At 45.9% G+C, this 21,952-nt stretch overlaps 1 protein-coding gene across 3 annotated transcripts in view; it reads right to left on the bottom strand.

Moving 5' to 3' along the window:
- Positions 1-15,272, bottom strand: part of RBCK1 (RANBP2-type and C3HC4-type zinc finger containing 1) — a 152,137-nt gene extending 136,865 nt beyond the window's left edge. The window contains exons 1-5 of one of the 3 annotated variants that reach the window (XM_085619547.1): positions 15,147-15,272; positions 14,293-14,351; positions 8,301-8,445; positions 1,545-1,638; positions 476-674 (exon numbers count right to left, since the gene is read on the bottom strand). In XM_085619547.1, coding sequence (XP_085475673.1) covers positions 476-674; positions 1,545-1,638; positions 8,301-8,445; positions 14,293-14,314 — 460 coding nt within the window. In that variant the 5' untranslated portion in view covers positions 14,315-14,351; positions 15,147-15,272. Of the gene's footprint in view, positions 1-475; positions 675-1,544; positions 1,639-8,300; positions 8,446-14,292; positions 14,352-15,067 lie in introns of all 3 variants that reach the window. The other 2 variants (XM_085619548.1, XM_085619549.1) reach the window with 2 other exon arrangements.
- Positions 15,273-21,952: the final 6,680 nt, after the last annotated feature.

Raw genomic sequence — 21,952 nt, 5'->3', positions numbered from 1 at the left:
TCCGAGATCTTTCCAGACTCCAGAGTCAATTGTCTGCTGGCTTTCATGAAGAAGTCAACCTTTTCAGTAATAAACAAAAGTGAAACTAGAGTCAATATAGGGTTTAATGCATCTTCTCTCTCTCTCTCTCTCTGGGTCTCTCCTTCAGCTCCCAAGAACTTCTTATGGCAAGATAATTTATCCTAAAACACATGTATACAATTTTCTCTGGCTTTCTGAATACAGGATATGATTGACATTATTTGCCATAAAAAGAACTTCCTTTTGTCATTGCTAGGTTTCACATCTCCTTTTTATTCCAAAGCATATACGCACTCCCCAGTCTGTTGCAGTGGTGTACAGGAGTAGGATGGAAATGTACAAAAGTACAAGACAGCGAAAAAAATGGCTTCAAAAGGAGTCCCACATCCAGTGTCTGCATTCCCTACTTCACATTTCCCATGCTGTTTTCCCACACACTGGTATGGTCGCTCACCCTCCAAAAAGATCTGCCGCTGTGCTTTCTCCAGATGAGCAGGGGTAAGCTTAGCTTGCTTGGCAGATCGGATATACAGGAAGGCTGTGTCGCCGTCTCTGCGGATGCCATGGTAGTGCAGGGTCTCCTGGTCGCGTGGGAGCCTCTGTCCAATCACCCACTGTTGCACACTTGGGTGAAAGTTGTACTCCTTAAATACCTGAATCATCAATAAGGCAGAGCCAGAAATTGAATGGGGTAAGCATCACTAACATTTCATACGAAACATGTACAGAAGGACTTCCAGGGCCACAGGGTCTGAAAAACCTGGGACAATTGATTTGTCCATATTCATCACAGATGTAGCAGAGTAAAGCTTACTCGAAGAACAAAGTTGCACAGCCTATCCTAGCGAACAGAGCTGGGTTAAGCTGCTAACTTCTACCCTCTGGCCAACACCTTTACATGGTCCCCACTTCTTCAGTACAGCCACATGCTGACACCGAGCCCTCCTAATGCCAACAAAGCCCCGCAAGCCAACACTCGCCCTACTAGGCCAACAGTGACCAATTCAACACTAAACCCACAATGACACCTACCCCTCACTTTCCAGGACTAATACCAACAAACCACATGCCATCCATTACCCACCCAATATCAACCCTGATCTCCCATGCCAATGAGCATCCTACCATACCTCGCCAATTCTAAAATAGAAACAACCACTGCTGCTCACTCAACATTTGAATGTGGCTTCCTTTCCACCACTTACCCCCCTCCTGCTAACAATCTCCTACTAAATGCCATCGCTGAACCATCCAGACTGATGCGGTCTTCTACCTAGTCAATTCGGATATGATATGCTAAAAATTACCAACCACTCATCATACCCCTTCATTTACATAGTAACGCAGCCATGCCTGGACTGCCCCACCTGTGGCAGAACCTTTCCAAACGCCAACACTGACTCCCAAACCTTGTAAAAAGTATCAACAAAGCACACAACTGCCAGAGATTAGGTCTCGTTGTGTTCATCCTCCATTCCTCAATTCTTGTTGAGCCCACTTTGTGCCAGTTCCTAGTCTCTTACCAGATCTTTCAGGGTAGCCAGCGTCATGTCAGCGCTGACCTTCAGTGTGATGGGCGCTGTCAGGGACCCGGCATCTTCAACACTGACCCGCAGTCTAAAAAAGGAGGAGTGGAAGCAAGTATTATAAAACCGATATATATTTTCATGTAAGAGTGAAGTCTTCACTTATTGCACAAACATCCAGACGTCCTCCTGTACAACAAACCAAACTCAAGGTCAGGGACCTCACATCATGCATGCAGAGAGCTGCTCCAGGGGCGAAATCCACTAAGTATGGATGATAGATGCATTCACTGCTTGAAACAAACTCCACATTTACCCCAATCTTATCCGATAAGGAAACCACTGGATACTCCAAAACCACAAGGTAACACGAACACACAAAGCCTCATCAACCAATGGAGTTCCTAGATGAGGTAGCAAAAAAAAAAAAATACAGCTCAGCTCTAAAACAGGAGCTTCAATAACGCTTCAATATTTATACGATGGATGGGAGGTGGTTATGCACCTGGGGACAAATGCTGGAAGAATCTTCCTGATAGCCAGCATGAGGTGCTTGAGATGACCAATCAGACGTTGCTTAAATAGAAGCACCAAGCTCGCCTTCTCTAGTTTTCTCTCCTACCCAAGAATCTATGGGAAACAAAATGTTCTTAGATGCATTATAAACCTGTTTGATTCTTGTCAGACCGAATGTTTTAAATATACCAAGCTCAGGTCCACATATGTGCAAGACACAGAGTTCAGATCCAAACAGTTGACATGGTAAGTCAGATTTGCAGATGTAGTGTACGGTCTTTCATAATAATTTCAACTACTTTCCAGTACATGGATATACTCACAATCACCCACCCCTTCAGGGAGTGAAACTAGGAACTCAGTGATATTCCCTAGCAGCAGGCTTTTTCATGGAGTTCACATACATTGGTCTCTTGGTAGGGAAATTACATTCACAGGGTTGTGGAATTTAATAAAATATCTACTTGTCCATGGGGCAGGTTGCTTCATAAATCTACTTGTCCTGTAACAAAATCCACTTGAACCCTTTAGTGCCATATATTGCGGCAACAAATGATGGCAGCAATCTCATTATATAAGAGCTCTGATATAGCCTCCCTGATTATGCCAGGGCTTATATTATAGTAGTGTTTGAATACTGGCAACCCCCTTATGTTGCCATGTTTCTGCAGATCTACAAATTGGGGCTGATGGTAGTGGTAAGCAATAGTTCAAGTGTTAGAATGCCATTTTGAGTCTGTGCACACCTACTAACTAGTCAGTTTTAAGGGTTCTCAACAACTCTTCTTTAATCTTTTCCCATACTGAGAAATTTTGTAAATTTACTCCTGACAATGGCGGATGTAAATCTTCTTCCAGAGTTAGGAAAAAAGTGGTTGGAGGAAAATTGAACTTGCAAACACTCAGATTTTCGCATGAGCAAATCTACACAAGCATATTTGCTCATGCTAAAATGCAGTTCACAGATATTTTCAGGAGCTCCTGAGCTTTACCTCTCGGTTCCCACGTGAGTAAAAGCTGTGAGCTGTCGTGGGCGTAACTGGGGGCTTTGCATGTGTGAACAGCAGCAAACGCGCAGTCTGGGGTTTCACATTTTTGTCTCCGACATACCCTCATCTGGAATGCAGATACGACGTGGTTCCTTAAGATAAACAGTGGATTCCCTTAGCGACGGGTTCACGTGTGCGCGCAACCACGCTCACACATTGCCCCCTGCCCCCCTCAGAAGTATTCTCGAGCCTCATTGCGTTACAGACAGTGCGTGCCTTAAGAAAAGAGGAAGAAGGAGAGGCATAGCGAGCATTGGAGAGGCGGAGCGAGGTGCGCGCGCTTGTGCGTGTAACCGCAAGCTCTAGGCCGCCACAAGCAAAAGCGTGTGGTGGCATTTTCTGGAGCCATACACTAAATGCCTCGCAGCGCATGCGCTGGCTCAGCGAGACCTAAAAAGCTGACCACCAATTTGAGACCTACTAGCTTTGACAATGCTTGTTTTATTTTTGTTTCCCATACTCTTATTGAAACTGGTTACACTGATTTTCCATTATGAATATTTTTGGGAAATACTAGCATGCATCAACATGTTACTAACTGATGCTGCAAAGAAATAGTACCTGACATTTTACAGTAGTTTAGCAAAAACTTTTTTTCCTGCTTTCATTTTTATTTATTTTTTTTACATATTTTTATTGAGATTTTAAACACATCGTAATACACAGGGTACCAAGATTCTCCATTCGGCATAGGATAGACACAAAGCACTGGTCATAATTACTATTTTCCAGTCCAAGGTGCGTACAGCAACAGAAGCACACTTACACGAAAGTTCCAGTTTATTTCATAACCTTTGGTCCTCAAGGCAGCAAATTTGGGTAAAGCAGATCTCAGATGTAGAGAAACAATTATTATAAACTTGTGTTCATCTAATGATCTATATTACAGTCTCCTGAATACCCGATATTAAACTATCCTCCCCCCTCCCGTTCTCCGGTCCACTCGTTTTTCCCATGACTCAACAACAAATTGCTCACCATAACAATATCTTCCAATAACAATCATTCACGGTGCGTAGAGAAAGATAAAGCAGGTCCGGTCAATCTTTCACCGGTGACACGAGATAGCGCCCGTTTTTGAAAGAATGATGGAGCCTGTACATTGGGCCTAAATACACAACAACAAGGTTGTTTTACTCTTACCTGCGATACATAGAAACCGACCAAAGGTTTCGATTAATTAATTTTTGGACTAGCCGGTGATACATTTACGAGAGCCTCTATATTTGGAGAGGTTACATATATTCATATACCACTTGGAAGACGGCTGTTTTTGGAAACTATGGTGGCCGCTCCTTAGAAACAACCTATGCCCTGACGAAGTTCGTAGAGAACGAAACGCGTTGGCTGAGTCTGTTTTTTGAAAATTGAACGAAAATAAAAGAACAACAAATTGGAACTAGTGAAAAGACTTTTCCCTTGGTGCACCGTCTTTTTGTAAAACAGGTCCGGTCAATCTTTATGCCGCACAGATACATCGGAGCTCATTCTCAGCAAGGGTGCTAGGGTTAAACAGGCAAATCTTAACATGTCCTGCGCTCATCGTATACTAAAAGTGTGTTTATTCACCGATGTCTGACCCCGATTCATCCTGTGGGGGTTCACATATATTTCCCCGGTAGGAGTTCCATTTCCCCCATACCCTCGTCCATTTTTTTGGGCATCCTCGATGAGTGTAGACTGACTTTTCTGTCACCATTGCTAAGTCCATCTCTCTGCACCATTGACTAAGCGTTGGGTTAAGTCTGGACCCCCAACGTTGCGCTATATTGTGTTTCCCCACTGTCATGCCCAATGTCACCCATTCCTGAGCTGTATTGTTCAAGTCCGTGGGTTCCCAGATATTGAGAAGGCAATGTTTTGGTTCTGGGAGAATTGTGACTGTTGTGACCTGTGAGAGCGTTCTCATCACTCCTCTCAAATAGCGCGCTATCTCTGGGCATTGCCAGATAGTATGGTATAGTGGACCTGGCTCTCCACACTGTCTGAGACAAAGTGGTGTGTCCGCGAGATGTATTTTGTGTAATAGGGTCCTAGTATAATAAGTGCGATGCAAAATGTTTAATTGCACCAGTCTAAGTCTTGATGGTAGTCCCGCCTCCCGAGGGATGTCAGCGCCTCCCGCCAGTCAGCCTCGTCTATGTCACCTAGTTCTACCTCCCATCTGGCCTTCAGCGCTTCCGTGGGATCTGGGCGGTTATTCACAATTTTCCGGTAGGTCTGTGAGATTGCCTTTTTGGGGTATATGCAGCCATTGGTTAATGGCGACCAACTGGGAAGCCCAGTAATATATTTTAATATCAGGGAGGGCTATACCCCCATCATACCAGCTTCTCGTAAGCTTATGCATCGCTATACTGGGAGTTTTCCCATTCCAAAGCAGAGTTGTTACTGCTGCATTAATCGCTACGAAGTATGTTGAGGGGATAGGGACTGCATTCATTTTTTTATGAACATTTTATTTTGAAAGCAAAAAATCATCAATTTTGCTGTCAAGTTTCTACAAATAATTGAATCAAATCAGAGAGCATTCTGGGAGCATTATACATAGCCTCTTATTGCTAAACGTTGATGGTTCCAGTATAAACATATGTTTATACTGGAACCACTGTCAGCAGTGCAGTCAGAGCTTACAACATTTACTTAGAGCACTCACCCTAATAATAAAGGCTCTCAATTAATGAATGATAAATACAAGTTTGAACAGCATTAACATATGGACAAAAATATCACCTTAACTGCAGACAGTGCCCTTCCCTGATCCATAATGTGGTACTGCAAAATGGCAGCCAAAGGGTTTGTGTTGCAGGGGGCTTGGCCTACTTGTCCCAAGGACACAATACACATGAAAACGTGTTGCCCTTGACCCCAAACAATATGTCCTAAGTGTTGGGCTATAGGAATTCCACATCATTGCATTCACACACCACCACCCCCCAAAATATTACTGAGCAGTGTCACCTTCATCTAATTGGCTAATTTACTAGCATGGACATCCACCCTCAATGAAGGTATCTTGGTGATGTGATAGAGAAGTGACTAGTTAGGCACTTGTTAAGAATCCCTAATGAACAAAAAGCCCAGTTTTTAGTTAATTTCGAAATATCAGATGATTATTTTCTACTTTCAGAAACATAGGTAGAGGATTCAACAAGATCACCCCTTGCCAGGTAAAAGATGTTCGATATAAAAACTAGAGCAGAACAATGGGAACTGCAAAAGCTTTCTAGAGATAAAATGCAGTTTGTGAGAAGAAATGCCTCTCAAATATTTTGACCAAAAAGAAGGAGCCAAAAAAAGAAGTAAAGTGATGCCAGAACACGCCCCTTCGAAAGAGATAAGTTTCAATAACGAATATCAAATAAAGTACTTGATCTTTGCTGCTACAGGGTCTAATTTCCTTAGGGCAGAAATAACAGGGATTACATCGTTCTGGATATTCTGCAGTCGAATAGTGTTTTTTGCAGGCAACCCCTTGTACACAACATTGCAAAAGTTCAGCCTCACATTAAGAAATGCGTAGACCACCAATTTGTGAAGGGAAACATTTAGAAACTGTAAAATCCTATAAGGTATCTGTAGAAAGAAACAAAAGGCTTTAAAACCACCAGCCGCTTGCCAAGATCGAGAAAGGCCTGCATCAGTTACCGCTCCTAAATCTCTCACCGATTTAAGTGTCAGACGGCAAAAGCCGATAGATGTAGGCTAGAGACTACAGCTTACTTGTTAGAGATGTTTTTGGCAACAAGGACATCTGACTTCTATACATTAGCCATTAGGTAGTATGAGCTCATTGACTAACCCCTGAGCTCCAATATGTTGGGGGGTCGTCAGATACCCAATTCCTCCTCACTGTTGAGGTTGGCTTCGAGATGGGTATCATTTGCAGACACGTATAGCATAAAATCCATACCATGCAGCCAATGTATGTGCAGCACAAGGTAGACACTGAATAATGAGAGTCAGGAGACATGAGGGATACCCCAGAGCACGGGTTTGTCTGTTGAGGAGTTAAGAACAACAATATAGTTAGGCCTAAGATAAGGCTCCCTTTAAGACATGCTCTAAAAATATCAGTATTACAGGAAAGTTTTCCTCCTCATTGAGATAGATTCAACTTTGCCTGAAAAGAAGGTGGACAACGGAGTCTACAAACATTTGAAAAGTTAAACTCCCTTAGTCAAAGGCACTGCGTGGCCAGTGTCCAAAGAGTTTTAAAGATTTTGTTGAATATTATAGGATAAATTAATGTGGGCAGGAAGATGTGTATATTTTTATTATATTTCTACCTATAAGATACATACATCTTCCCTCTCGGGTATTAATATCAGTCACTGCAGCCTTTCACTAGGAAGCACGCCCTTGGAAACAACATCATTCTCAAGCAGCAAACTCTTACTCACAGACATGGAGTGACAACCTCAAGCAGCAAACTGGCACAGGCAGTCCCATGAGCAGGCAACAGGACACAGAATATGCATGCAACATGCTTTCATCGTCTCATCCCTGGCTCGTGAATTTACACACACACACACTACCAAGTTTAGGTCGCTGACTTACACAATCAGTATAAGCCTCTGGAGTACGCTTATTCAAATAGTGGTACCCTAAACTACACAGTAGTTTACCCCTTACAACTATAGCATCATCATTAGACATTTAACTCACACAAAGCTTGCCCTGGGGCAACAAGATTTTAAATAGTTAGGTACCTCAAATTAGAGAACTTGCATGAAAAGTTATACTGAGAGACAGCGCGCTCACAATCTGTGGTGCTCCGATCTAATACACAAGGCTCGCTTAAAATGTGGCGCTAAGACATGAAGCAAAACTCACAAAGAGTGCAGTGTTAAGACGCCAGGCTCTCACTTGCTCTCATTCTCTCTCCAGTGATTAGTCCCCAAACTGATTCAGAAGGAGTGCATTGCCAAGTCGCCGCGCACAATGTGGTTGTAGACATCAGGCTTAGTTGCAGACATCTGTTATGCAGACACTAGGCTTACTCAACCTTTGGTGCACACATACCACAGTGTGGAGGTCATATACTTGGCTCACAAAGGGCGGTCTCCAGACAGGATCATTCATGCACAAACAGTGCAACGGTCAGACACTTAGCACACACAGTGAGGCGGCGGTCAGACATCAGGCTGACACACAGACACTTCTCTTGCTCAGATACACAACTCACCTGATGTTCTGCTTGGGGTAGGCCTCTTGCTTTAACTGCACTGTCACTGGCGCATACAGCTCTGCCAGGTGTTCAGCACACTCTATGGAAGTTTTTTTATCACCTAACTCGATTGCCTTTGCCAGCTTCAGGGCGAGTTCTTCAACTGTGGAGACAAATGGGTTCTGCTGAGGAGTGACATGTTGGAAGACATATCAGGTTGTGCCAAGCCTTGTACCACATGTTTGCGCTGAGCCTTGCTCTGTCACCACACATCTGAACTGGAGCTTGTAGTGCCTGCCACACCTGGCCTGTAATAAATATTTGTGTACTGCCATACCTACCTTATCTAAGCCATACTGTACCTGGCACCTGCCACCTACCAGGTCTTACTGTCTACATCCATTAGGCCTATTCTGCGTCTACCACACTCCTTGACTAGACTCATTATGTTGCCAGATGACCCAGTTAACCCTTATTGGGATGCCACACTGACCGCTACCACACTTTGCTGTGCTTGGTAATCTGCCTGCATTAGCTCTCCTGTACGATCGCGCCAACTGCCACTCTCACAAAACATAGAGAAATCTCAGACACACAAGTAAATCTATAGGAGCAGAGACCTTTATCTCAAATACCCCCTGGTCTTGTCCTGGTCCAGTGTCAATCCCACTGTCCTGAAATTTTAAAGATCACTTTCAGCTTAGGTCACTTAACCTTGGGTTGACCACCTGGCTGCGAGAATCTGTGCAGGGTCTGGCTACTCAGTATCACTTAAACTGTTGGTTCTGCACAAAAATGTGCACTACGCATATCACACAAAACTACACAGTTCCACATTCAGGGAGTAGGAAAGGCAAGCACTGTATTTTTTTTTACTAAAGTAACTAGTAACCACGCCATGGCCAAATGCACTTCCAAGAGATGAGACTGCACAAACCTCGCTCAGTCAGAACCCAGAAGTAATCGGTAAAAGTGGGAGTGTCCTTTGAAATCTGGGCCGTCATCTCTAGGAAGGGGTTGCCCTTGTTGACCCTTCACTCCGCAACACCATCACAACGGACGCAAGCTCAAAGGGCCTTGGAGCCGTATTGACTCAAAAAGATGACAAAGGAGTACAGTACACCATAGCGTTTGCATCACGGTCATTGACACCGACGGAGGAAAAATTCTCTGTCATTGAACGCGAAGCATTGGCATGTGTGTGGGCCTTGGAGCACTTTCGAAATTATGTGTGGGGAAACAAAGTCACACTATGCACGGACCATAAGCCGCTCACCAAGGTGTTCACGACAAAAGGTCTATATTCAGCGTCACCTAGGCTAGCGCGCTTATCTGTACGCCTATTTGACTTCAATTATAATATTGAATACGTACCTGGGGTGAAGAACGTTGTGGCTGACTACTTAAGCAGATTACCGATAAAAGAAGAAAACCAGGAAAATGAAACTGACGAGGGAGAATACTGCATTGCCAGCCTAGATGACAATCTACAGGGTATCTCAAAGGAAGAATGGCTCACTGAGCAAGAAAAGGACAAGGACATCTGCCTCGTGATCAGGATGTTAGAAGGAGAGTGGACACACAAAAATAAACTCACTGAAACAATGAGACATTACTATGAAGTGAAGGAGGAACTGTCACACGAGAATAGCTTACTGTTGAGAGGTTGTAGGGTGGTACCCCCAGTCACGTTAAGAAAAAGAATCCTTGATATTTGTCACGAGGGACATTTAGGCATAGTTAAGTGTAAAAGGAGAGTCAAGGAAAGCTACTGGTGGCCTGGGGTAAGCAGGGACGTAGAAAGAGCAGTCAGGAACTGCAACATGTGTCAGCAATCCGATAAGACCCAAGTCACTCTTAGACCACCATTACACCCCATTAGTTGCCCGACCATGCCATGGGAAAGAGTGGGGATAGATATCATGGGCCCCATAGAGGGAAAAGAGGAGCAATGGTATATAATAGTACTTATTGACCATTTTACCAAATGGCCTGAACTCACGTTCACGGTCAAACCTGATTCCAGGGCGGTGGTAGAGTTTCTAGATTCTGTATTCACGCGAGAAGGGCTCCCAAAACAGATAACCAGTGACAATGGGCCGCAGTTCCTGTCAGACCTATTTAAGGCCTACACATCTAGAAACCAAATTACACACAAAACCACATCGGTGTACCACCCGGCCGGAAACGGCGCGGTGGAACGCTTTAATAGGGTACTAAAAGGCATTATCCAGTTGTCCAATGACAACAGACTGTGCTGGAAAAATGAGATCCTAAAAACAGTATGGGCCTACAGAATCACGCCGTGTGACTCAACCGGTCACAGCCCATTCGTACTCATGCGGGGCAGAACGCCTCTCTCTAAGGATAATGTGGGTTGGGCTTTAGCCTCAAAGAGTGTACACTGGTCCAGTGACCAAGTAAGAAGGAAGGTTGAGCATGGTCAGAACAAAACCAAAAATATGTACGACCACAAACATGGTTGCAAAGTTGTGCAACTCTCTATAGGGGAAATCGTCAGGGTAAAGAGAAGTGGCCACGTAGCGAAGGGTCAGAACAGGTTCACGCTACCCCTTACAGTTAAAGAGGTGTATTGCAACTCCGCTCTTTTAAGTGATGGTAAGGTGCATCACTTCTCAGCCCTATCCGTGTGCAAGCCTACCATGGTAGTCACCAACGAAGTGCACAGTAAGTTGAATGATAACAAGCACCACATTTCTCTGTCTGACTCATCCAACAGTGAAGCCACACAGTACCCACTCACTACACATACTGAAGCTCCCAACCCAGTGACACTCACCCCTAGCACGGATTCTGGTAGGGTTGTCAGAGTTTTGCCACCTACTCCTAGGTACGACGAGTCACTACCATCTAGTACCAGCAGGTGTGGCAGAAGGATAGTACCTCCTGCGAAACTTAGCGATTACATTTGTGATTAGGCATTTTGTTAAGCCTTGTTAGTCATTGTCTCCCTGTTCATAAGGGGGAAGATGTGTTGTGTACTTGTATTGACATCCTGGGGACACCGTAGTGTCATATGCCTTTGCGTGTCCCTGCGAGGACACCGTATCGTTGCACTTCACCAGCTGTGACATCACCAGCTGTCAGTTGGTGACAGTTGACAGCTGGTGATCCTGAGCAGCGGCTGCATTCTTGCGCTCCACGTTCGGAGCTGTGTTGGCGAAGAATAAAGGACTTACAACTTACTATACTACTCCACTTTGTTCTTTACAGCCCTCACTCATAAAAGGAAGTGTGAGACAACTTTGTCACCCACATGCCCCTACATCAGGCGGCTAGCCCCTTCCACCACTCAGAAGGGTTCCTATCCAGGGAGTGCAAGGCTAAGATTGGCCAGATTGATCGGCTTCAGAGAAGTCTAAACTAAAATTTACAGTCTATTATTGATCTGAGGGGGCGTGGTTCAAATGTGAGGGCATTGTACACAGCCTCGTTTCACACACAATCTGAAGAGTCAAGAAACATTCAAAACTTAGCTTCACCTTGCTGAGGCTGCCAGGGATATAAGAAACATGGAATCTTGACCAGTGTGAACCATGCCTTGACGCAAGAGTGGCAAACTCATTCATGAGGCTCACATGGAGGGCAGCATTATAGCCCACTTTAATACATGAGTGGCCCTTTGTACTCTCAGCCAGCCTCGTCGGAGAACTCAACCACAGGGTAGGTAGGTGTAGCATCTTCCCCCCGCCCTGGAGTAGGCAGATGAAATACGCCCCATGGAACCTGCAGTCAAACCATACTTTATACTTCAGCATATACTCACACACAGAACATTACATCATATTTTTTTTCTTATTGACTACACACTGACAGCGCCTCGCCTATTCCACAGTTTCTGTCCACAGTCTGCCCGAGAACTACTGGGGTCCTAGTGCGTGTAGTCTCAATATGCTACATCTGCCCCTTTGTTAAATAAAAAAAGGCAGACAGCACTGAAATCACGTCTCTTCAATTCGTCGGTGAGGTGTTTGCACTTGTCTGCCATCTTGAGTGATCCGAGATGATCAACGTTTACCCTGATCAGACAACGGCAACTTAGGCTCAGACTCTTGAGCCGGACCTGCTGGCAGGGCCAACTCACACGTGGTTTCAGAACTCAACAAATGTCTCTGTAGGTGTTTAAAATGTGATGTGTGCCATATTAATTGTACGTTCTATCTGGTTGTTTATTAAAACCCCATCTTTAATTTGCCACTATTATAAGTCCAATTTTTGATTCCTTAAATTGTGATATTGCTTTAATTAAACTGTATAGGACCCTTGTTCTTGAAAGCATATGTTCACCCAAGGTCCCGTCAGACCCATAGGGTTTCCTTGTTTTTTGTAATAGTTTCATTGATTTAGGGCACACGTGGCACGCACAAGCAGTTTACTGTAATGTTGCAAACTCTCAGTCTTGTTTTCTTCTGGGCACGTATCCCCTACCCGTCGCCAGATACAGCGTCTCCCCCCAGCCCTGGAACATGCAGATGACATATGCCCCATGGGAGCAGTGATCAAACCTTCATACACACACACACACACACTGAACATTACATTATACTTTTTAATTGACCAGATCCAGACACCTCCCCGCCTATTACGCAATTCTTGGTTAGAGTCCACACCAGAACCCTGAGGGTCCCTCTGCGTCTCAATATGCTATAGTAGTTAGAATTCCCATCCCAGCAGGCAGGACTGCTTTACTCCTGTGAATGTACATGGATATGACAGTATCCATAACATGTAAAAGGATGCTTCTTTTCGGGTGGGCAAGAATCCCATTTGAATCCTCCACTCTTCATTCAAATAATCTGTAAACAGATGTACAACTACTGAGTGGTAGTATTCACATAAGCCTCCTTGTATCCCACCCTCCTTGGGCCGTGTGCAGATGCACTGCCACCTACTGGACCATCTGAGAACATGCACCCAGGACACTCGCCTTCATAATGTCACAATGCACATGCTCCCCTGTTGCCTGTAACAACCTGCGTTCCTTAAAGCATTTCATCAGTAAGAGAGGACCCTAACAGTGGCATCATTTAACAGACTGATGCATGCTTCAATTACACACTTGAAAACACAAAAAGTTGCGTGCCACCCTCTACCTGTGCTTGAAACAGTTTTTCAACACACCTTTAACTAGTCTGTCTTACCACCTACTGCTATACTCTCACCACCATCTCTTGCCACCTCGTCCCATTCTGGCAAGGTGGCAATACCAGGGCAGACTTGACCTCAGGGTGGGGCTAGCCTGAGGGAGTTCTTAGAAATTGCCTATTATTTTTCTGGATAAAAACTTGGATCAAGGTTAATGAATCCTTTAGGATAAACCACAAAGTATCCTTTATTTAGGTGGTATCCTAGGCTTATTGAAAGAAAACCATAAGGTATTATTAGTGGACGTATATAGTTATTATGACTAATACATACTATTGAATCATCTCAACCCTGGTAGAACCACCTTACCAGGGTGGGGCGAGGTGGCAAATGATGAAGCATGTCACATTACGTGAGTGAGCCTACATCGTCTAATTCTTGGGACTGCCCTGTTTTATTTTGTGGAGGGAGTGTAGCAGAAGGTGGTAAGACAGACTAGTGAAAGGAGTGTTGAAAATCTGTTTCAAGCACAAGTACAGGATGTCACGTCAATATTTGTGTTTTGATTGTTTTCTAAAGGCAGGCATGAACCCTGCAGTGCCTTTTCCCTCTCTCTCTCTTTTATATGGTCAATGGCACACTTGCCTTATGGGTCTGCCACTCGTATCCTAGTTCCCCAAGTAGGTGCCCATATGCCACACTGACTTCCATGCTTAGGGGAAGGCAGGTGCCTGCGGCTCTTCTATGGCTACTAGCCGCACACTAGGAGACTCCCCACAGTATTGTTGTGTACTCTGACTCTCCTGTATTCTCTCACACCACTGGCTGTTCTCTACCCTCCCACACCACTGGCTGTCCCCCAGCCTCCCAAGCATACAATTCCCACAGCGATGACTGCTCTTACCCTTTGTCGTTGGGTCCCCCATCAGTCCTGCACATCACAACATCAGCAGCAACCACAACCTGTAGGAAAGGACATGACATAAATGTGAACAAGACCTGGAAGCTCACTCGGGAGTGCTTGCAGCTTGCTTCTTACATTGTAATGAGCTCAAACCCTGTCCTTGGGCCGGGAGAGGACCTTTACCTCTGCTGCGCAGTGAAGTATCTTGCAATGAGGAAGAGTCCAGTACAGGCCCAGGGGGAAAAGTTATGACGTGGGGATAGGTCTGTTTTGGTAGTCGGAGTCACTGACATTTGTGTAGCGCTCGAACTGCCGCAAAAACACAAACTCTGCTATATCTGCTTCCTTATGACCCCCACCAATGTGTACATTGACCCTTCTTAACGCCTTTAATTTATTTGTCCTCCGTAGGCGGCCGATTTGGGTGTTTTGTTTCTGATAACCCATATTCCTTTTTGGACGTCGTCTTTTCATTTAGATCTCCGGTTGGAGGTTTATAAGGCACTTCTAAATTTAAAAAAGCAGCACCTGTCTATTGTTATATAACAAGTGTTTATAATCCACCGCGCTACTTTCTACGTTCTGCAGCCCTTCCGATTTGGTTGGGGCTAAAGTTTGTTTACATTTCTCTATCTTGTTTTACTAATAAATATATATATTTTTTTAAAGCAATACCTGGAAGCAGATCCGTCAAACACCTTCCGCATGCACCCACCTTTATCAGACCTCCCTCCCCAGCAAACCCTACCCGCGGACACCCAGACTTGGAACACACCCTGGAGGATGTAGATTCAACAGACCCTGCCTAAGGCAGACCCCTGCAGACCTCGGTTCGTGCGGGTTCGCTGTTTTACCTTCCGTTCGCCGGCCAGTGCGAGGCCACATCTGGTGGTGGTCGAATGGGGCCAGCCCTACACAGAACCGCGGTAAAGGAAACTGAAAGCAACCGCACCAGGAAGCGAGAGGTGGGCGTGTTGGAGTTGAGGGGCGGTACCAACGATTTGGATAAGGTAAGCGATAGGTGGAGTCCGGCGATGGGGCGGTACTAAGTGGCGGAAGTGCACAGAAGAACATAAACAAACTTCCCTGGGTTGCACGGCACTAGCAAGTGTGTGGGAGTTGACCGGCGGCTTTGCTTACTGATAGGAGTTGGTGAATGTTGAGGCGCGCGCTTGACTGAGGCTGTAAACAACGTGGGAAGGAAGGCTTCCCAGGGCTTCTTCGTACAGAAAGCACACTGGTCATTTTGCACGTGGCTGTGTCTCTGTGAATCGTTTGAGCTGGTGTTTCGAGCGAAATTTTTGTTAGATTGCGTGCAAGTAGGGTGACCAACTGGCATTGGTGCAAATTCAGGACGGTGAGTGTAAAAATTCAGGACAAAGGGTCAAAATTCAGGACACAAATTCAGGACAGGAGGTCAAAATTCAGGACAAAACTTCAGTACAATAGATACGTTTTACAGACACATCAGAGGAGGTTGTGCAATAGTATATAAGTAAGCCCACATATTCAACCATTTGCAAACCTATCCTTCCATCTATCATTTCACTCAGCCATCCCTTCGTCCATCCTTTCACTCATCCATCCATCATCCATCCACCCTTTCACTTTATCCATCTGTATACTCATCCATCCACTCTTCTATCCATCCATTCACTCACCCATCCAGCCATTTACCCTTTCACCCATCCAACCATCCTTTCACTTACTCATCCATCCACCCAGTCAGTCATCCTTCCACCCATCCACCCTTTCAGTCATCCATCCATCCTCCCTTTCTCTCTCCATCGACCCTTTCACTTAGCCATCCTTCCTTCCATCCATCCATCCACCCACCCACCCATCCATCTACTCATCTACTCATGAATCCATCCATTGACACTATCACTCATCCATCCTTTCTCTCATCCATCTATCCTTTCACTCCTTCACTCATCTATTCATCCTTTTGCCCATCTACCCTCCCTTTCACTCCTCATCCATCCTTACATCCACCCTTTCACTCATCCGTCCATCCATTCACCCTTGCACTTATCAATTCATCAATCCATCCCATCATTTCACTCATCCATCCACTCACTTACTCATCATCCACCTTTTCACTCATCCATCCTTTCACTCATCCATCCACCCTTTTACCCATCCAGCTACCCTTCCACCCATACATCCAGGTATTTACCTTTTCTCTCATCCATCCTTCCACTCACTCATCAATCCATCCATCAATCCATTCTCATTCTCCATCTATTCAATCTTTCATTCATCCCTTCACCCTTTCACTAATTCATCCAGCCATCCCTTCACTTACTCGCCCACATTTTTACATATTAATTTTGAGCTGAGCCTTTTTGAGAAGAGGCCCATCAAGAACTTCACCCTTGCTGCAGGAGCCATTCCAGGAATGGGGCAGAAGCCACCCAGGGCGGAGACAGGATCCACCACAGGGGGGACAGGAGCCATCACAGGCGGGGAGGGGGGGGGGGGGGGTTACAGGAGCGTCCACATGGGGGGACAGGCGCCTTGACTGGGGGGGGGCAGGAGCCATCACAGGAGGATCCACTAGGGTGGGCATGGGGGTGGGCATGCAGTATTCTAGTATCATCTTGGTCTCTTCCAGGGTGGGGTAGGGCTCCTCACCCCCTCCTGGACAAGACAACGAGACGACAGGCTCTCTTTCCAAAATGTTTGTTTTGCAATCCCCCACTGTGATGTACAGTACTTAAAGGAGATACTCCAAGAGAACTGATTTAACTTATTGTCCTCCATACTTTGTTAATCAGTGTGGGTGCGATTGTGCCATTTCTTTATTTTATTACATTATAGACTGCATGTTTGAAGAACCGAGGTTTGCTTACAATCCGTAATTAAGGTCTGTGAAGAGAACCACGTGCTGCCTCGGTGTAATCAGGACCGGTTCTACGATTTTTGGGGCCCGGGAACAAAGGGAATGTGTGAGGCCCCTCTAAATTGAAGAGACATGGCATTCAGGGCTGTTTACATCTGAATAGATGCCCCTGCGCCTGAAGCTGCAGCCCCTCCCTCTCAGTCACCTTCAAGCACCTCTTAACAGCTCATCAAGGGCTGAAGGTGTGAGGGTTTCCATCCCGCTGTGCCTCTCCAATGCTGCTGGGGATCTGAGTTTTGGTACTGCATCGGAGTCTGTTACACCCGACCTCAACAGCAGAGGAGTCAAGAAGGGAGGTGGGTGGAAGCTGTGCCGGCTTTAGGGCTGTGCTACCGGTGCCCGGTTGAAATTACGGACAAATGGCGTCCGTTAAAGAAACCTTCACGGACAACGGACAGACGGCCGAAATTAAGGACTGTCCGTGAAATTTACGGAAGGTTGGTCACCCTACGTGCAAGGTGACATGACGTCAAAAACCTATCGCGGCTCCCACATGCCTGAGATCCCATGAAAGTATCAGGCACTGAGCACAGTCCCTGAATGAAACCAGACATTGGTAACGAGAGGACACTCCATAAACTACTTTGATCATCCAAAGTGTGTCAAAAAGGCTATTAATGCAGGTGCACATTACAAACCACAGGACCTTTGCCACATAGCCATACAAACAAACTAATAACAAGCATTGGCATAGCCAATAGGTCTCGCCTTTGGAACCTTATAAGTGTTTAGTTATCCAGCACAATATCCTTGGTGCAACAACATCAACTGTTGCATGGCTAAACACTTATAAAGTCCCAAAGGCTAGACCTATTGGCTATGCCAATGCTTGTTTCTTTTCATCTGGTGTTTGTAGTTTAGATTTTTTTTAATGGTATAAAAATGAACTACAAGTCCCACAATGCAACCCAAAATTCTAGACTGGATGAGTTACCCACGCCTGTACCCGAGAAACTTGAAAGCTCAGACCTCGTTGCTGTGTGGATTTACTGTACATACTTAACTACTCCCAAAAATAAAGGATGTTCCAAGTCTGTATTGTAGATCTGCACCCGTATGGCCATGCAAACGGGTGCAATATTATATATTTGGTAGCTTTACATACTCACGTCCAAGGGAGTTAAGTACTGGAACATTAAATGTGTGTTAAAACCGAACACGATTTATGTACTAGCTATTTTCCAATCCCTCAGATGACCCTGGCTCATGCTACAACCCACCTTCGCCCCACCACCTGCCCCACCAGGCTTCCGTCGAAGTTTGCACAATGAATAAGCTGCTGTGGTCCCAGTGTCTGCTCACAGTCACTGGCAACCCCAAGGGATGTAGACACGTCCCTACAGCAAGGTCAGTGTGCACTGCCCTGGAGCAGTGTGTATGTGTCTTGAAAAGTGAAAACACTACTGCGGCCTAAGGGTTTGGCCGAAGTCGACCTAAGTGCTTACTTTCAGACAAGTCTCTGTAGTCGAGCTCGCCAGCCTATGGTTTGATTGGAGCATTACACTGATCTAAAACTGTCTGTGTACGGACTAGGGAAAGGCTGTGCATTGATCAGGAATGGTATGCGCACGCGCCGGTTCCATGAGGCGTCCGGTGAGTAGGCCGTGGATCAGCAGGTGCACAGAGTGCAGGACAGGGTCGTCTTACTGCGCCAGCCATGCAAGGAGAGGTAAAATGTTTCACAGCTCACTGCTTTATGCCAGGACACCGGCTCCCTGCATTCTTTAAATCATACATAGCCACAACTGCTGAGACTCTTGATTTAATACACACTTCCACATACTACACGAATCCATGGAGTGATTATATATTGCATACCGTCTCGGGTATACCCAGCACTGCCGCAAACCTCATGTCTGGAGGACCACAGGCCTCGACTTTCATGCAGATTACTACCAGGTGTGCTACATCAACCAAAGCTGAGAAAGAACACAGTTCACAGAATGCACTGGGATCGGGAGCATGGCGACCTGCCTAGTTGGTATACTGTGTTGAGCGTCATCAGATAGAGGATTGAATGAATTTCTGCATTGCTATCACTGTTGGCTGCTGGAAAAGTGAAAGAGGGGTTTCAGCAGCATGTGGATGAAGCAGACAGAGGGGAGCGGGTGGGGATGCAGGGAAATGGAAAATGACGTCAACAGCCTGGTGTCTGGCCCTCTCCAGCCCCCACAGTTATGGAACACGGAGCGCTTGTGTTGCCATTCACGTCGTCGTTTCTGGGCTGAAATGCACAGGCCCCAAACTTCGGTAACCAGCAGGGGTGTAGCTCCCATTGACGCATCAGGTGCAGTGGCACCAGAGCCCATAGGCCTAATGCTTAATTTGTAAAACAAACAGAAGGCTACAGCAGCTTGCACGACACATTACCCCTGTCATGCTGCCAGTGATAGTAAAAGGCACAACCACTACATGTCCCCACACAACGCTCCCTCCTCCTCCCCGCAGAACACCCCACTCTTTCCTCTTAGACTAGCAGCTTGTCCTTCAGGGCGGTGCAGAAGTACTCTTCCATGTTAAGATGTGCCATGGAGCTGGTTGAGGGTCCAGGCTGAGGGTACAGAAGGGCCACACGTGGGATTCGAGCCGTACAAGGCAGAAGCGCGCTCTGCTTTAGTAACCATGGAGCCGCCAGGCCGCATTCTTTTACCAGGGCGATGCGTCCTGGATGTGAAGGCGGGGCTAGCGAGGAGAAGGGAGGGAAGGCAGAAAGGGTGTTGAACCAAAAAGTGAAGAGAAGCGAAAAGGAAGTAAAGGAGAGAGTCTGAGAAAGGCGAACGACGAGAGGAAGGAAACGATGGGAGAAAAAAGATGAAAGAAGGCAAGCGGGAGCAGAGGGAATAAAACGAAGAAAGGAAGAAGCGAGTGAATCGAGTTAAAATAATGGGAGCCTATGGAATGAGAACGTCAAACAAGCACGCGAGTGGTGCGTGCGCGCACCACAGCGAGACATCTGGTTTGAATTATCGCGCACGCGTCTGGGCACGATAATTCAAACCAGATGGTGCCTGTGCGGGTAACCGCATGCCATAGGACGTGGGCGGAGCAAAGGCAGGACATGCGCCCACCTTTGCCCATTGCGTGCTGTCTTTGTTACAAAGACGCACGCAAAGGCCAATAGCCTGGGACAAAACCAAAAGTACACGCACAAGCGTGTGCGAGCGTGTGGTGAGATTTCTAAAGCCCTTACATAAAGTCGAGCAGGGCAGCGCATGCGCACTGCGCTAGGCTCGACCTAAATAAATGCACTATACAATGAAACCTGTGCCCTCACTTACCCCGCCCCTAAATGGCAACCCAATAGCATAGCCGCAACAATGCTTGTGAGTTCACTAATCCCCTTTATCACTGAACTTTTATTAAACGTCAACAATGTAAGCATTAAACGCCATGCCTAAAGAACCGTAAACCTTCTACTCCCCTCTGATGCTGCTTCACCACCCACTGTCCCCAAAAATTCAAGAAACTTTTTTTTGGCCCTAAACATACTGAAACCCACCACAGCTGCACCTGTTCATCAAAAACTACTAAAAACCCTCCTAAAAACACTGAAACCTATTTATGCACCTATCTAAACCTAGCGCTCAAAGTCTTCCCATATGTTAATCGTACTCCCTATATGATGGGGAGGAGGGGCAGGTAGAAAATTGCCGCCTTTCACTAAGTACAGTCACTGAGTTGAATTCTCACAAAAGAAGACGTATTCCATGCTGCCCTTCACCCCTAAGGCCCCACTCTCTTACCCTGCCTCCCCTATTGAGGGCCTTTGTACTTTCTGAGACTGCACCACTTGCCCAAAAAGCTCTGGAAGCAGACCACCAATGTTGGCTGTCCCCCAACCCTCCATTTGACAAGACAGCACACTCCACAAACTATTCTGACACTCAAAAGGCTGTGAAAAATGTGACTTTTATAAAGCAGGTGCACACTACAAACGACAGAAACTTTGCCATATAGCTGAACAAAGTAATTAAAACCTCAGTACACATCATTGTATCATACCCTCCCTTAAACCTCACGCCTAATGAACAATAAGATTTCTGAATCCCCCAGTGCTGCTTCGCTGCCGCCCTAATTGCATTCAAACCCTTTTTGGCCCCAAAACATCCTGAAACCCTCAACCCAGAAAAGCCCCATAGAAATAATTTTTTATCCCCCCACCCCCTCTCAGCACCTCCGTCAAGGTTCCACTCTACCTACCACCACCACATCTTCACCTAAGGTCTTTCTCAAGTGCCTTCCTAAACTGCACCAGAGACTTGTTCACGCCAAAATCCGACAAGAATACTATGTTATCACAATAAAATCTCCTCTCCTCTTATTTAATGTCCTCGTGTACTAGTTTCCCTGTACCTTCTGCCCTGCAAAACTTCCTCATCTCCCTGTTCACCCCCCTCCTCTCTTTATCATTTGTTGCTGGCATGTCTGCTCTCTGCACTTCCGGCCCAGGAATCAACTCGTTCCATAGTACAGAAGTACAACTCCATCATGTTTTTGCCTCTTGTAGATCCATTTTCAGTGTCTTACTCAGTGCCAGACCCTTTAACTTCACATGGCCATTCTCGCCCAAATGAATTACCAAAACATCTGGTCAACCCTCCATTGCAAACATGTTTTTTCAGCAACAGCAACATTTCCTTCCATCTCACCCTCCCTTCCCCAACCACTTCTTCCTTATCTTTGTCTTGTCGAGCCTCAGATACCTCCTGTGTGTCCTTCCTGCCGCTTGCCTCTCAGCCCATTTTTATAAAAGAG

Source organism: Triturus cristatus, chromosome 7, assembly GCF_964204655.1.
Source record: "Triturus cristatus chromosome 7, aTriCri1.1, whole genome shotgun sequence".
NCBI classification, from domain to species: domain Eukaryota; kingdom Metazoa; phylum Chordata; class Amphibia; order Caudata; family Salamandridae; genus Triturus; species Triturus cristatus.
This window is presented reverse-complemented; position numbering and strand designations above follow the sequence as displayed.